At 42.3% G+C, this 17,877-nt stretch overlaps 1 protein-coding gene across 1 annotated transcript in view; it reads right to left on the bottom strand.

Moving 5' to 3' along the window:
- TICRR (TOPBP1 interacting checkpoint and replication regulator) overlaps positions 1-17,455 on the bottom strand; it is a 40,127-nt gene extending 22,672 nt beyond the window's left edge. The window contains exons 1-12 of the mRNA XM_043490320.1: positions 16,696-17,455; positions 10,404-10,683; positions 9,254-9,492; positions 7,798-8,032; positions 6,755-6,884; positions 4,972-5,111; positions 3,788-4,006; positions 2,333-2,499; positions 1,621-1,718; positions 714-807; positions 540-619; positions 135-371 (exon numbers count right to left, since the gene is read on the bottom strand). Coding sequence (XP_043346255.1) covers positions 135-371; positions 540-619; positions 714-807; positions 1,621-1,718; positions 2,333-2,499; positions 3,788-4,006; positions 4,972-5,111; positions 6,755-6,884; positions 7,798-8,032; positions 9,254-9,492; positions 10,404-10,683; positions 16,696-17,358 — 2,582 coding nt within the window. The 5' untranslated portion in view covers positions 17,359-17,455. The remainder of the gene's footprint in view (positions 1-134; positions 372-539; positions 620-713; positions 808-1,620; positions 1,719-2,332; positions 2,500-3,787; positions 4,007-4,971; positions 5,112-6,754; positions 6,885-7,797; positions 8,033-9,253; positions 9,493-10,403; positions 10,684-16,695) is intronic.
- Between the last annotated feature and the right edge of the window lie 422 nt (positions 17,456-17,877).

A 17,877-nucleotide genomic window follows, 5' to 3' on the forward strand; every position in this document is an offset into this window, starting at 1 on the left:
TGTGATTCAGACATAAAGGCAACTATTAATTCAATAAATTATAGACAAAGACAAACTGGACTATGGGCTTAAGTGTGCCCTATGCCAGTACGGTAACAGTGCAAGAAAATTCCTTTAAATCCTTGCACTCCTACCTTCTCTTCTTAGCTGATCTGGTACGAAGCTCCTCCAGTTGGTCAGATTCAGTGCTGCCAGACACTGACCTATGAGCGTTTGACGTAAGAGGCACAGAAAGGGGTGATTTGCTCTCCTGGGTCATGGAGTCATCGCTGAAAAAATCTGCAGGAAGGACACCAGCCAGCTTCTGAGGAATCACAAATCCTAGGCTGTCGTAAAGACTTCCCAGTATCTTTGGGATTGAGTCAATATACCTGTGGAAGAGGTTGGTTAAATGTGGAACAGTCAGTCACCATTCCACCATCTCGAATCCCTCCCTCACCTAGGATGAGAAACAGTCCTTACAATCCTACAGCTCTGAGACAATACCTATACAGTACGTGGTAAAGTAATGAAAAGTTTAAATTAGTCATCAAACTTACAATTCCAAAATTTCTTCCAGAAACTGTGCTAGGTATGCTGAATCTTCAGTTAAACACACCATGCGCAGCAAATCTGTCAGCTGAAGATTTCAGAAAATTACCACATGGCCTCTGCAGGGAAGCTGAAACAATCCGTATACAGCATGTCCCAGGGGCAGTAAGCGGTATACTTGCCTCATCCACTACGTGCTCCAGACCCTCTACACGGTCATATACTGAAGGGCACTGCAGACACAGCTCCAGACGAAGGAACACCTGAAGCTGGCACCTTGAGAGAGAAAAACACCCCGTCTTATCTACTTCGAGTGTCACCTAACTAAAATGAAAACTCCTTCCTTGTGTAGAGATTTATTTATAGAAGAAACAACCAAAAAAAGGAACCATGGCTTTCTAAACAGCGATGGGGTTATTAGGTAAATAGGTGGTGCAGACTGCACACAGTGGTGGTGGTCTAGTCGCTCAGTCGTGTCCGACTCTTTGCGACCCAATGGATCGTAGCCCTCCAGGCTCCTCTGTTCATGAGACTCTCTGGGCAAGAATACTGGAGTGGGTTGCCATTTCCTTCTCCAAGACTGCACATGAGAACATTATAAAGAATCAGCCACAAAAGCCTCTTCAAGCAATAGGCAATCTATTTTAAACTGATACTTTTATAGCCATAGGAAAAAAAGAAATAATGCTATTTGCAGCAACATGAATGGACTGAGAGATTATCACACTAAGTGAAGTCAGGAAGAGAAAAACAAATATCCCGTGATCACTCATATATGTAGAAACTGAAATATGGCACAAAATGAACTTACCTATGAAAAAGACTCACAAATATAGAAAACTTACGGTTACCAAAGGAGAAAGGAGGTGGGGAAGGGATAATTTGAGAGTTTGGGATTAGCAGATACAAACTATTATGTATAAAATAGATAAACAATTATGTGGTAGTGTGTAGCACAGGGAACTATATTCAATATCCTATAATACAAAAGAATTTTTAAAAAATTTAAAAAATATTAAAATCAATACAAGCAAATCTTGAGAGCTCTGTTTTTGGAGTAATTGTTTAAAAGAAAAGATAGTTAATTACTCTCTGACTTTGCCTTCTTTATCCAGTTTTCCTAGGTTCTGTCGAAGACTTTTGCTAGTTTTCAAGAAGTTGTTTCTTACTTGATACAGGCAGTTCATCTGAAAATATAAAATTATTACATAGGAGAATATTAGTATTAATGCTTACCATTATTTCTAATTTTCACACAATTTTCTAATGCCCTAAGAAGGGAAGTACATCTTCTTTCTTTCATTTGAGTGAAAAATAGTATACTATTCTTCTTCTATATATTTTAAAAGAACATTTTAAAAAAATGTTGAAAGCATTTGAGAGCAAGTGGGCGTGGATACAGCACGTCTGCAGGTTTGAACTTCCATAAAAGGAAGATTTCATTAAGTAGTGACTGAGAAGTCTAAGCAAAATACATCAACATTTTAAAGAAATGTTCCAGGTGACTCTAAAGTGCAGTCAGGGTTAAGAGCTACTGGTTTAATTCATGCAGCTAACGTGCAGCTCAGATGAGGACACAGCTTCCATCTGAAGAGAAGTACATGTAATTATTCCTAACTGGCCCCTTCCCTTGATTTTCGCCTTCCCAGTGGACCACGTCCACCTTCCAAGACCTAGAACTGACTGGGCTCACCCTTCTCCCTCATCATTTCTGAAATGTACACTGCATAAGAGACATTTTCCAAGACACATGAGCCAGACCCAACAACAAGTAACCAACATTGTTATGACAAACGACAACCTCCAGACTGGCTTCTTCTAATCCCTTGGTTCCCTTGGACTTTAGGAACGCTTTAATGTTGGAGATGGTGTTCCGAGCACATGAATACAGCATGGTGTCTCCTGTGGCCACAGTCTTTTGGTAATTTTCGTGTATGTGAGATAGCAGCTCTTCCTCAGTTTTAAAATCTGTGGGGGGAAAAAAGTCAACCTGATCACCATACCCAATGGAAGGCGTTGTATTTTATTTAAGCCAGTAGTTGTCAACTGGGAGGTTTTGCTGCTCAGGGAACATCTGGTTCTGTCTGGGCTGCTTGTGACTGGTGGGGAGAGTAAGGATACCACTGGCATCTCATGGGTGGAGGCCAGGGATGCTGCTAAACATCTTATGGTTCACAGAGGATTATCCGGTCCAAAATGTCAAAAATGCAGAGGCTGAAGTAGTGCAGAGATAGCGATTAATTTTAAGGGTTTGCACATCAAGTGTACATGTTATAAATTTAAGGGTAACCAGTAACAGAGAAGAAATAAACTATACTACCTCCAAACCCATTGAAGATTATCCTTGTCCCGCTGAATTGTTGGGGCACTGTTGTGCTAGTCTATTTATGGAAAAAAGATCTAGTTCAGAAATTATGCTAATACCACATTGCCTTGCATTACAGTTAATTTGCTTTCCCATCTGCATTCCAGTATACCATACTAGCTCACCAAGGATGTTCTATCTCACTCAAACTGACCATCATCTATGATCCAGTGCTTCACAGGGGAAAAAATTATTTAAAGAAGCAGAACACTTTTATCCCAGAATTTCCAAAAGAACTCAGAGGTGACATCATGCAATTATTGCCCAAAGTTCTTCTCCTCAAGTTTCAAAGACCCCAATAGTCCAACTCTAGATTATTCACAAAACTTTTCCCTTTATCTTTATTCACAAATATATAAAACTTGTTTAACCACTTGTCCTATGGACAGGCCACAGACCTCCTTTGTGACTTTGCTTATACTAATCCTTCATCGGGCACACACTTCTTTTTATCTTTCTGCCTTCTAATCTCTGCCTGTTCTTCAAAGTCTAACCTGGGCTCCACTGGCTTTTTAAAAGCCTTCTCAACCTGTTCTTCCCTACAATGACCTTCCCTTTCTCAACTCCTAGTATGTCTTTACTTCTAAAATGAACAAGTATTTTCAGTTGCAGACTCTTGGTTCTCATATCCATTTTACATATTCATTGTGTAGAGAGATATGTGCATGTATACACACACACACATATGTATGTATTCATTATTATTCTTCGTAACTAGATCATAAATCTAAGGAGAGGAAATTATTTACTCCCCATAACACACTTGTGGACATGTAGCAGATATCTAATAAATGGTCATTAAGTGAAGGATATGATACAGCTTAAAAATATGAGCGTATAGAAGAGTAAACATAAATTTCGGTATCAAAATCCAATGGAATTTAGGAATACCTTTAGGTTTAGAACTTCTCAGTGTTCTTCCTCTGTTTTCCAATCTATCTGCTGTTCTCCCATTGGCTGTCTTTTGGATCCCTTTCTCCCCAGCTGTGTCTGGACTGCCATCCGGATGTAACTTCTGAGCCTTTACATTCAGTCTTGCAACATTCAGCATCTTTAAGGAACGGCACATGGTATTCATCTTCTTCCTCACTGGAGTGCGAGGGACACCTCCTACCAAAACACCACCATGGGAAGAAAAGTAAAATAATTTTTACTTCCGTGGGATCAAGAACTACTTTAATTCAGATTAAATATTCTGCAAAAGAATACCGAGATGAAGTATATCCCTTCAGAATGATCTGAATTGGGTAATTCTTGCTACAATACAGGGTGGAAAGCAATCTTTTAACTGAAGTTTAGGAGCTAAATATCTCAACTTAATTGGGTGATTTTTACATCTAATGCCAAACAGACAACAGACAAAATGCCAAACAGACTCATTTTGGCGTTACCCAATAGTCACAGAGTTGCAATGAAACTCTTTTGAAAGGCAATCCAGCAGACTACACTCAGAGCTCCCTTTTCCTCACTTTTTGATACAGTAACTTGTTCATGGAAATTTATGCCAAGGAAATCACTCAGAGGATAAATCACATGCCTGATATACACTATAGTATTTACAATGGTAAAACCTGAAAACTATCTACACGTCCAGCAACATAAGGAATTTGCCAATTTTTTAAGCAATTAGATAGAACAGTAACTAAAAAAACCAAAAGAACAGATGAGCAAGTATCTATAAGCAGCACACAAAATTGCATTTAAATTCCTATTATAACTAAAACCAAAAATGGTTTACTCATTAAGAAGGTAGGATTGTGGGTGACTTTTAAAATCACTGTTGTACTAATGTAATTATTTTCAGATGTGAAATAGAAGAACTTGAACTTTATTCAGTTACCATTTCAACTTCATTTTCGGGAATACCAATCTTTTAAAACATACAGTGTTGGGACCTGCCTGGCGGTCCAGTGTCTAAGACTCAGCACTCTCAACGCAGGGGGCCCGGGTTCCACCCCTGGTCAGGGAATTAGATCCCACATGCCATAACTAAGACCCGGCTCGCACAAATAAATAATGTTCACGACATACAGTGTCAAAAAAGACTGTAAGAAACAGCCTATCTACTTGCTTACGTTTCTTTTTGCTGTCTTCCTGATTGGATACACTGTATTCTTCACGAGACTTTCTCTGGTAGAGCTCAGAGAGGCCGCGTGTCAAGTCACTCTCAGTTTTGGAAGGCTCTTCCTTAGGAGATGAAGCAGCCTGTAGCAACCTGTGAGTAAGTCAAGATGTCAAGCATAAAGGTGACATTCTGATTTTCCAAAATGCTTTAAAAACAAAGCAACAACAATATTCATTAACCTTTTAAAAGCTACTCAAAAGAGGTCCCCACAAGGGAAAATGTTCCTCTTATCATTTATGATTTGAGTAAATTCAGGGACAGGAGTTATCTGTTCACAAAACCATTAATGTATTTGGGCATCCAGTATTGACTTTATAAATATATATACACACACGATTTATTTATCATTTATTTTTGGCTGTGCTGGGTCTTCGTTGTTGCGTGGGTTCTTTTCTACTTGTGGTACGCGGGCTTCTCATTGCGGTGGCTTCTCACTATGAAGCACAGGCTCCAGGCGCCTGGGCTTTCAGTGGTTGCGGCACACAGGCTTAGCTGCTCCATGGCATATGGGATCTTCCCCGATCAGGGGTCAAACCCATGTTTTGGCAGGTGGATTCTTTACCACTGAGCCACCTGGGAAGCCCCAATATTGACTTTTATTAATAAGATTCTTCATATCCTAGGGTTCATGTCTAATTATGGCAACTATTTCACTCACTTCTGGGCTTCCATAGTCTTTACCCAGTGTCCATACATTAAAGTACACAATGATGTAATACCATGTAGTGAGTATCAGAGTAACTTTTGAATAAGTCTTTCACACTCTAGTAAACTAATCTGGGATTGATGAGCAGGGAAGGAAGTAGAGCAGGGGAGATTAGCTATTAACTGTTTTACCACCAAGAGCTAAATTACAGTCACTAAGGAAATAATGAAAATAGCACAACTTTCAAAACGTATAATTTCTATTTTATTATCTTCCATTATCTAATATCATCTGATTTAAAAGTAGGACAAAGTTATGGTGACATTAGTTGAATTAGTTCATACAAAGAGCAGGTCTGAAAAAGCCTAATTCTCCCTAAGTGCGTTGGTATGTCCTTAATAGTGAGAAAGGTTTGCTTTTTTTCTCCTTATTAATTTACCAGAGCTTCAGATTATTTTTTAAATGAAGATCAATCATGACAGAGAAAGCCTAACCCAATTTCTTCCCATTCCTTTCTCCCAGAGGTACCCAAGTCTATGACTAGGTTTTTATTTATTTTCATTATTGCTTTTTTAATTTTTTGTGTGCTCTCGACTTCATGTCTCATCTAATTAGTTTTTACCTCTTCTTCAGAAGATGCTTTAAGTCTGTAAATTTTCCTTTATGTATAAATTTAGCTGCATCACACCAGTTTGCTATTTTTCTTTTTTACTGAGATTTAATACTAAATATTTTGACATCTATGAGAGTATTTTATATTTGTAATTAACCTTCTCTAAATTTTTAATTCTGGTAAAATACACAACATAAACTTATCATCTTCATCACTTTTAATCACAGCCTAGATCAGTGGTATTAAGGATATTCCTAATGTGCTACCATCAACTCCATCCAGCTCCAGAATTCACCTTGTAAAACTGAAACTCTGTACCTGGTAAACAACATTCTCCATCTGTAACTAATTTTTAAAATTACTGGACTATACTCAGGCAATGTGGCTTTGTTAAAAACAACAACGAACTCATATATGCAGACAACTGAGAGCTGATTGCAATTATCAAAACCCAGGGAAATAAATAAGTTTTACCAAAATGACTCCATCAAACTTGAACTGGCTCCACTGAGGTTAGAGCAAGGAAACCACTTCTCCACAACAGCCGAAGTCCAGGGAGCACTGCGGCCAAGCTCCTGCTGGGCCCATTCTGGGACAGGCAAGGCTATAGAAACAAGCAGAGATGGAACAGAAGAGGCATTAAAAGAAAGCAGAGACTCCCAAACGCTTGCTCCTCCTCTCAACTGACCGCATTTTTCCAGAGGAATTCCAAAGCAGCAGCATTAATGATGTTCCTTCAACTGCACGACCAATTCCAACAGGCCTTTGTTGTCTATGAACAATGTGCAAACACAGGCTTCCCTCACTGTTCCTCACACACACTGGACACGCAAGCCTCAGCACTGACTTTTGCCACCATTCCCTCCTTCAACGCCTTTGCTCAGATACCACTTTTTCAACAAGGCCTGTTTAAAACTGTAACTCTCCCATCCCTTGACTCCCCATTCCTTTTCCTCTGCTTTATTACTACAGCACTTAATTCTTTCAAGCACACTACATAATTTCCTTACTGAGTTTACTGCCGTGTCTCCCCTGACTGGGTAAGCTTCGTGAGAACAGAGACCTTTATTTTGTGCTCGGATGTTCTCCTGGCACCTGGAACAGAGCCTGACTTACAACAGGCCCTCAGTAAACATCTGCTGAGTGAATATGAATGGAAGAAATATCAAACTGATTCTATTCATATCTATTTGGCATAAATAAAGTTTGTACCCTATTAGTAACAATGCAATGAAGTAGAAGGTAGACAGAACCCTAAGATTTACATGCACTTTATTAAACATATGAAAAACTAGGTTTCCTCTTACACTTTCAATTTCAAACAAGTTTCACAGAGCCGTTGGCCTCCTCAGAAGTGCTTCAGGATTTCTATAAATAATGAGTTAAAACTGCCAGAAATACTGTAGCTGACTTTTACCTGTTCTATAATGGATACTAAGTTCTACTAAGAGCATACTGAATAAAAGCTTGCGATGCTAGAAACGATGGTGACCCACTGGCCTGGTTCAGAAGCTTACCTGAGGCAGCAGGAACTTCAAGAGAAGTGTCAATCTGTTTCAGTACACCATCCACAACCTCAGAAAAAAGGGAAGCTGAATCCTGGGGGCCCTCTGCCACAACCGTCTGGAGAAGATGTCTTTGAGATTCAGTCTCCCGGGTGCGGAACAAGGTGAGAATGGTAGCACTGACGGAGAAGGGAGAAATAACTCCAGTGATGGGGGGCCAGCCTTCGCCAGGGTCCACACTGGCAACCTACGTGAGAAGTTCTAATTAGTTGAGAATACTGTTGACGTGTGTCTAAAGAAGCACGTGGTTTAGTAAAAGGATGACAGTGTCATCCAATAATATAAAGGAGAAAACTGAAAGGGGCTTGGGGGATACTGGTGCTGGAGCTGAACTTACTGATCCTATAATCCCAATCCCTCAATTTACAGACAAAAATCTAAGTTACCAGGAGTATTTACTAAGCACTTACTATGTACTTACTGCAACTCACAGACTCCTCATAACCACTGAAGTAAAAAGGATTATCGGGACTTCCCTGGTGGTCTAGTGGTTAAGGCTCCAAGCCTCTACTGGAGGTGGTCTGGGTTCCATCCCCAGGTGGGGAATTAAGATCCCACAAGTTACACAGTGTGGTCAAAAAAAAAAACTTATCTCCATTTCATACAGGAGGAATTGAGGTTGAAGAATAAGCAACCTGCTTAAGGTCACCCAGTTACTAAGAGGCAGAAGCCAAGCATGTTTGAATTCAAAATTCATGTTCTTAACCAGGAATCAGTGCTATCACTTGAGGGGATTTATTCAGATCATATGGTGGGCAGCCAAGCAGAGACCTAATCCAGGTACCTGACTCTCTGACCCCAGTGCTCTGTCGGAGCGCACAACTCTTAGAACAACACCTGTCCAAACGACTATCCAGCTTTTCTCTGGAATGTTTCACAATGGAATCCAGAAGATAGAAACCTTCTGAGCTTACAAAGGCAAAAGATGAAGTAAAGTAAGGAATTTCCTAGTTAAAAACTTCCATCACCTTTCTATCAAATCTGGATATACATGAATTCCTCTTCAGAAGACATTAAAAAGTTTGTATAACTACTGGACACTATTACATCTAATTTTACAATGTAGAGTTTTTTTAAATATGAATTTATTATGTAAATACATAATACAATGTATTAAAAACAATGAGAAACCACCTATCATTTCACTTCCCTAATGTAATTATTCCATCTGGCCCACCACCTTTTCCCTATATGAATATAATTTAGTTTAACTGGATTCAAGGTTACATGCAGTTCTATATGTTGTTTCTTTAATAATAAGCACTGTCATGACTCTATATGACTTGCAAAAACAGCATCTGTTTCATTGAGACTGTATTACGTAGGGGGCTCCCATTTTATAAATTCACTTACTTCACTTTACCCATGTTATTAGACCAGAATAACTTACCACTTGGAAGATACCTACCAGATGTAACTCTTCAGCAGTCAGCCTATTTACCAGCTGCTGAAATAACATCCTCTGAGTTGATCTGTCCCCAATGGGACTTTGCAGCATCCAGCTATCGGTGCCTAAAGTGCCACTCGCTGGGAGGGACCACTGGGTCACTGTGCCTTTTAGAAAAATTCTGACTGGTTTCTGAAAATGTCTCTGATGCATGGCCAAGGGCTCTAGGGTGACTGTCCATGTTTCCTGAAGCTCTTTGCCTGTGAGGAATAAAGGATATTGAAATTCTAATAAAACAAGTAGTTCCTAAAAAGAGATTTAAGGTTAAGAAGAAAGAAGTTAACACTGCCAGCTGAGGTCCCAGCATTATCACTGAGTTCACACCTCAACCCCCAACTACCGTCAACAGGCTCTCACAGCAAATTCTGTGAGGAAAAGCTGTATGTGACAGGAGTTAGAAGGGTGTGATTGACATCAGAACTCAACAATTATGACTCAGAAATAAGTATTCAAGCAATACACACACATGAAATCTGCTTTTTAAATCCATAAAATACAGTACATCCTATCTTATGAGGTTAAATTCTAAAGACCATGTAAGACAAACCTGTTTAAATAATACTCTTGAAATTTCCTTAAACTGCCCATCATGTAAAATACAGTTTATGTATATCTCTATATAATATTGCTTGAATATATAATGATTCAGAAATTAAGATTCACTATATAGAAAATCATATGATAAAGCAAATTTATGAAGATTCCAGTATGCTGGCTCTTTATGGTAATAAACACCATTTTCTATTTGAGTTGACTAATTTGTTATTAGCCAATCATTGATTTTCTAGGGTCTTCAATTTATCGATCTCATCTACGAGACAGTGAAACCTTAGCACCCATTAGCTTGGGCACCTGACAACTCTGCAAAAAGCTGGAAAACTCTTTAAAATCACTGTTGTCATTTTTGCATGGGCTTACAGTGTACCAGACTTTAGTCCTTTCCTGTGGTATCTCTGATTTGGCTTAGACATCTTTTAATTACAAGCATTAACGGAAGGCCTAGGCCACTAGAAATTCTAAAGAATTCATAGGCCTGCCTTAAGACATGAATGACACCCAGACCAACCACTCCATCCCCACGCTACCCCTGCCCCAAATAGTATTTGCTTACCTTCGACAGGGAAAAATAACGTTCCTTCCATCCGTGGAAATGAGGCTTCATACTCAGGAGAATTAAAGAGCAAACAGTTTAAAGTGGAATCAGTTGGCAGAGTTGAAACCCATGGAGAGAGGTGAGGTTCCCTTGACAGCTTTCTTTCACCACTGAGCAGTGTTCCCCCAGCTTTGGTAAAATCCTGGCTGAAACTTTCAAATGGCAAGACGGTGCCTCCCATATGGTAGAGCAGTTCACATACTGTCCAGTAGCCAAGGTGGTCTGGGGATTCCCACAGCTAAAATAAAAATGACAAAGAATGTTGGGTTATTGCAAATTAGGTATTCACTGTGGTGTTGGAGAAGACTCTTGAGAGTCCCTTGGACAGCAAGGAGATCAAACCAATTTCCTAAAGGAAATCAGCCCTGAATATTCATTGGAAGGACTGATGCTGCAGCGGAAACTCCAATACTTTGGTCATCTGATGGAAAGAGCCAACTCATTGGGAAAAAAAATCCTGATGCTGGGAAAGATTGGAGGAAGGAGGAGAAGGGGGCAACAGAGGATGAGATGGTTGGATGGCATCACCAACTCAATGGATGTGAGTTTGAGCAAACTCTGGGAGATGGTGGAGGACAGGAAGCCTGGCGTGCTGCAGTCCATAGGGCCACAAAGACTCAGACATGACTGAGCGACTGAACAACAAAAGGCATTCATAAAAGTAAGGGAGATCAGGAGAAAGTAGACACGTACATTAAAGGATCAAATTATGTAATTCATGTATCAGTGGAACCAAACATAAATAATGGCCAGATTCCCATTACCAGGGCTTCCTTCATGGTTCAAATGGTAAAGAATCTGCCTGCAATGCAGGAGACCCAAGCTTGCTCCCTGGGTCAGGAAGATCCCCTGGAGAAAGAAATGGCAACCCACTCCAGTATTCTTGGCTGGAGAATCCCATGGACAGAGGAGTCTGGCAGGCTATAGTCCATGGGAGTCGCAAAGAGTTGGACACATCTGAGCGACTAACACACACATCCCATTACTACACAGCTCAGGAATAACTGCTGTATAATAGGCCTTTAAGAAAGCACCCCAGAGAAGGCAATGGCAACCCACTCCAGTACTCTTGCCTGGAAAGATTGCAACTAGTGTTGCAATGGACTCATGTCCTAAGAGTCGGACAGGACTGAGCGACTTCACTTTCACTTTTCACTTTCATGCATTGGAGAAGGAAATGGCAACCCATTCCAGTGTTCTTGCCTGGAGAATCCCAGGGACGGGGGAGCCTGGTGGGCTGCCGTCTATGGGGTCGCACATAGTCAGACACGACTGAAGTGACTTAGCAGCAGCAAGAAAGTGCCCATACAGTGAAAACAGCACTTCAGTTCTATCTTCTGTCAAGGAATAGAAGTGATGCAAATCACTAGGGACAAATCATAAAATGTTAGAAGGAATACAAAACCATTACACATTAATAAAAGAGAACAATCATGTCCTCCACCACACAACCACAGCCGAGTGTCACCAGTGAGGCAGGAGCATCTCCCTTAGAGGGTTACCACCCACAGGTCTTCTCAGTTCTATCTTCAGTGTTTTCACTTAAGTCTGGGACTCTGACTGTAGCCTACAGAGTCGGTACTCTGCCTCCAATCTTTCCTCCTTTGATTTAAGAAGTATTCTAAAAACTACATACTGAATCATGCTACTTCTGTGAAAACTCATATGGGCTTCCCATTGCCCTACAGTAATGGTGACAGAGCACTTTAAATCCAGCTCTAAACAACCTTTGCAAAGACACTATCCTTCCCTCACTCGTCCCTATGTCCCAGGCACACTAAACCATTTGCTGTTTCCTGAACATGCCATATTTTTATTTTATAACGCGTTCATGTTTGCGCTGGTTCTGTTTGCTGTGTCTTCCCCTTCCATTTTCACCAACTGGATGCTCATTATACTTCATTATCTAGCTCAAACCTTGCTGTCCCTGTAAAAGCATTCCTTACTCCATCACACGTAGCTGACTCTTCATCCAACCTTTTAACAAACTTTTATTGAGCCACCATATGTGCCACTGAGACAGGCTGGGACCTGGGACTGTTTATTGGAGTGAGTGCACCTGGACAAATGAATTCAGAGAAACTATGAGGGACTAAAAGGAGATGTAAGCAGCCAGGGCAACTATGAACAATATGATGCAAAAAGGCCACAAATCAACTGCCATTTCTGAGGTGTTGAGAGCAAAGGCAGGGTACTGAGCGTGACCCCGCACACAGCACCACCTGGGGGGGTTGGGGGAGGACATTCCACCCAAGCTATACCTCCACCCAACCCACCCATCTGCTCCCACGGCACCCCATGTAAGAAATCAGATCCCTGCCTGTCTCCTAAGGGCACCTGTTTCTTGTTCTTGCTCCCTCGAGCAGTATGAGTCCCAACAAAACCTAAACTGAATTTCTCATCTGGCCTCTCACCAACTTCTGTTGATTACAGAGCCCAAGGACCCAGGTCGATAACACCATGAATTAGCAAAACAGTCCCTATCTTTGTTGATCTTAAAGCCAAGAGTGCGGTGAGTAAAACAGCAATAACATGTGAAATTTAACTCAGAACCACAATATACCATACAATATTCAGGCACTATGGGGTTTCCCAGGTGGCAAGAATCCGCTGCCTGCCAATGCAAGAGATGCAGGTTCAATCCCTGGGTCAGGAAGATCCCCTGGAGGAGGAAATGGCAACCCACTCAAGTATTCTTGCCTGGAGAATCCCATGGACAGAGGAGGCTGGCAGGCTACAGTTCACAGGGTCCCAAAGAGTTAGAAAGAACTTAGCACACACATTGTTACATGAAGGAGCCCTTCCCCTAGAATACATTGATGGTGCTGGTTTGTCTACTCCACAGATGAGCTAAAAACTGTAAACCATAAACAGCTATGTGCATGTGAAAAATTAAAACCAGGTCATCTCCACACTTTCCATTATATCAAAGTCCAGAGAGCGGCATAAGGGCGCCCAGGTTCACAGCAAGGCAAAGGCACTCCAGTCCAAGAACCCAGAACTCTCCTGACAGTGCTCTTAACGTAGGGATCATGGCCCTGATGGACTTGGACGAACTGATTGAACGGTTTAGGATCAGTAGTTAAAGGGAAAAAACCATGAAAGAAAATAATCAGAGCACAACAGAACACATCACGTATAGTGAAGATAAGCAATGTACTGCAAATGTTTTGCTTTGGTTATGCCTGTCACTTTGGAAAATGCTGCGATAGATTAATCGATTGTTATTTAATGTTACCACCAAGGCAGCCACACCTGTGCTCACTGGCTAAGGGGGAGAGTGGTAAGCTAGTTCAGGTATCATAGATTCTGATTAGGATTTTCTGCCAAAGGGAAACAAAAAATGTGTTGAAATTGTCTCAGCCAGAAGATCAGTCAGGAAAAAAAAAATTTTCTTAGCAAATGAAAACTTTCTTAGTAAGTAAAACTTTAAAAAGGAGCTGAGAAGGACATTAGCTTTGTTTAAAAATATATGTACATGGGGCCTTCCCGGGTGGTACAGTGGTTAAGACTCCACACTTTCAGTGCAGGGAGCCTAGGCTTGATCCTTGGTCAGGGAACTAGATCCCACAGGCCACAACTAAGACCATGTGCAGTCAAATAAATAGAGAAATTAAAAACATACACATATATGTACATGACTTGAAAAAAAACATGACCAGTATATATATAGAATATGGCAATGTTTTTATTTTTATGCATATTATGGACTAAGTAACAGACAAGTCCTACTGGCAATTTCAGACTTAGGAATTTATAAATGTGCACAAGACTATAAGCTCCAAGACAGTAGGGACTACATCTGTCTAGTTCACTAATGATGCACCCAGTATTCAGCGTATCAGCATATGGTGGTATGGTTTAGTCACTAAGTTGTATCCGACTCTTCTGACCCTGTGGACTGTAGCCTGCCAGGCTCCTGGGTCCAGCATGGTATGTGTTGAGTAAATCAGAAGCATAAGGTTGAAAATGTGAGAAGGGTCTCTCATGCCCCTTCTAACTGATGTCTTTGCAAGAGTTCTGTGTGCTTGGATTCCCTGAGTCTGTTTCTCCCAGTTCTACTTCCCAGACTGTAAACTCCACAAGGCAGGCCCTGGAATTTCTCTTCTTTCTACTCTCATTGTGAGGGCTCCCCAAGGACAGAACCCAAGTCTCCCTTTCGCCTCTGCAGTATGGCGAAGCAAAGGCTTCTGAACACGAAAAATGAGATCTACACTAGAATAAAAATTCCAGAAAAGCTTACGATTGTTTGATGGGCTTTTTCTCACAGGAAACAACATAACAAATGTAAGAAGGCTTAGAGAAGATCCACCTCTGCAGGTGATGAGATGTGAAACCTGGAAAAATCTTTAAATAGATACTGTCAACCTACTTATTTTAATATCATTCTGAAAAAAGAAAAAGAATCTTCAAGCCCTTTCTGCTAAGACTTCTTTCTAGCCAACATCTGATACAATACAACTCCAGAATAAAGATTCTCTGATGTGATTTAGTATCAATTATCCCAAATCGAGCACTAATGTGTTGTGTACTGTGTCCAACACTTAATTTGCTGCCTTCACAAACACTTTTAGGATTCCATCTTCTCCATCAATGTTTACCATCACCTTAAACACTTCTGCCTTTTCCTTTTCTTTGACAAGCCACTGCTGCCTTATTTGGCATTTGCTACATCTTTTTTGGGCTTTGTATGTAAAAGTAATTCGGAAATTTTAACCCACTATATCATTCTTTGTGTTAAGTATCTCCTCATTTCCCATTTGCAGCCTTGCACTGCTACCTCAGCGACATGTTTCCAATAGACGCAATCACATCTTTCATCTGGTTAAGCCACTTTCCCAATCAGAACAAAACCTGAATTTATTACCTTGGCCCTACAGGTAGGCTTCTGCTACCTTCTAACTTCCTCTACTCTGGTGCTTGCCCCTTGCCTACTAGGTTTCGGCATTCCTTGCTTCTAAAACAAGAGGCTCCTTTTCCACTCAGATCTTTACACTGGAATGTTCTCTTTGCCAGGAATGTTTTTTCCCAACATCACATTCCTCCTCCTTCACCATTCCATTCTCTGTTCAAAAAGGTCTTCCCTGACTACTAACCTATGTACCACTGCCTCCAGCTTCTACTTCCTCTGCCCCACCCTCAGCCTCTTACTCAGCTTTATTCTCTTGAAAGCATAATTTGAAATCCCATCACTTACTTGCTCATCTGTTAACCTTCCCTGTGTAATATTTCTTCCCCCAGAAGGTAAACTCCACTTGGCTGACCACCACCTGCCCAACAGCTAAAACAATGTAGTGGGTACACAATGTAGTGACTCCTAAAATTAAATTATTAATTGACAATGTAAAGTGATAGGAAAATGGTGGACATATATACTTATCATAGCACTTAACTACAGCAGGGGGTCCACTGCCTCACCAAAAATTCAAATTAGCCATTTAGGACTGTAAGTAGGTAAGAATTTGTTCATTTGGCCAACAAATACTTCCTGAACACCTCTAACACAGGAGACAGAGAGAGATGTGTGCCTGCCTCTAAGGTTATTTTTAAACTTGATGGAAGGCAGGTGACTACACACCTGGAACATATAATGGAGAAAGGGTAACTGCCACAGAAGTGTTTGGAAATTCAGAAGCTGAGACTGAGTAAGCTGCCATGCAGCAAGGGCCCTAAAGAATGAAAAACTGAAAATGTTAGTCGCTCAGTCGTGTCCAGCTTTTTGCCACCCCATAGACAGTAGCCCACCAGCCTCCTCTGTCCACCGGATTCTCCAAGCAAGAGTACTGAAGTGGGTTACTATTTCCTTCTCCAGGGGATCTTCCGGACCCAGGGATGGAACCTGGGTCTTCTGCATTGCAGGGAGGTTCTTTACCATTTGAGCCACCAGGAATTTAAACTGGCACAAAAGAGCAGTGGCATTTCAAGTGACTAAGACAAAACAAGCTGTGAAGATCTGTTGGGCAACTAGATTATGTTTCAGACAGGCTGGAACAGGAGTCATATGCAGAAAAAAAAAGTCTGGAAAGACAGACAGGACCCAAATAGTGAAGGTCCTCAAATGAGTTAACTCAGTAGGTATTCAGGGCCTACCTATCCCGTTGTGATGACTGTAGGGATGTGTTGTGACTCCAGGATTTTCCTTCGGAAGGGACACCTGTTGATCATGTTAGTCTCCTTCTGGGTTCAGGAGCTGCTCGTCAGACGCTGCCAAGTTCTGGTTCATTAGAACCAGTTCACCGTTTAATCTTACCTTCGGCCAGTCGGTGGTATCCACCCAGTAGAGGGTGATTTTTCGGGTTCTCATGATTTCCTGGACTCTCCTGGGCAGCAACTTCTCCATCACCTGCTTAGGAGTAGGCGGCAGGCGCTGGGCCTGGGTCTCGGAACCGGACACGAACTGCAGCAGCTCCCTCTGCGAGTGCGGACAGGGGGCCAGGAGGAAGACGGCGTTCACAAAGCCCCCGAGGGTAGATTTTGCCTCCCTGGCCTCGCCCTCCACGTCCAGCAGTCTCCTTCCGCTATTACGCAGAATGGGCTTGGTGGGCGACGTGATCTCCGGCCGGTCCCACTGATAGTCTAGCAGCGTCTCCATGAGCGCACTGTGAGTGTGGCTGGCCCTGGGCGCCGGGCCGGGCAGGTGGGCGCCCTGGGCGCCATCCCCGAGCCGGGCCTCCAGCTCCTCCTCAAATTCCTCCCAGGAGCGGACCCCCAGCTCTCGGAAGTCAGAGACGCGGGAAGGCCGGCTCCGCGCCCCCTGAGAGTCAAAGAACCTGAAGGCCCAGCGGACCCTGGCCAGGCCGAATCTGCAACTGAGGTAAGTGAGAAGGCGCAGGGCAGCTCGCCGGACCAGGCTCTCACCAGCGACGCCTCCCGCGGTGTCCAGCAGCAGCATTACGTTGTGGCAGCAGGCCATGTCTCCCGCCCCACTGCCTCAGGGTTCGAGACCGGACCTGCGCCGCTCTCTCCTAGGCCCTTGCTTCAGGGAACCAGCGCCATCCTCCGCTTCTCCCAGGGACTCTGGTCGAAAAGCTCCCGCGCTCTCCAAGGGCCGCTGACATTGGTGGAGCTAACTCCCAAACTCAGCTCCAATTGGTCGCTTGCCTTACGTAAGTTACGTGAGTAACTTTCATCCTTCGCGTTGATTGGAAGAGCGGTGGAGAAGAACTCGGCTTGATTGGTGGAGGGCGGGACTGTGGGCGGGATGCTTTGTTCCGGGAAAAACTTAACGTTCATTGGCCTGAGCCTCCGTTTTAAAATTTAAAGAGGTGGTGCCTGCGGCCTGTGTCTTTAGGTTTCCGTTTTCCGGAGGAGTACTGTGCTTGTGCAGGTGGTATTTACTAAGACCTTGAGAATAGTATCACCGACTCGATGGACATGAGTTTGAGTAAACTCCGGGAGTTGGTGATGGACAGGGAGGCCTGGCGTGCTGCGA

This window comes from Cervus canadensis, chromosome 17 (assembly GCF_019320065.1).
Source record: "Cervus canadensis isolate Bull #8, Minnesota chromosome 17, ASM1932006v1, whole genome shotgun sequence".
NCBI lineage: Eukaryota > Metazoa > Chordata > Mammalia > Artiodactyla > Cervidae > Cervus > Cervus canadensis.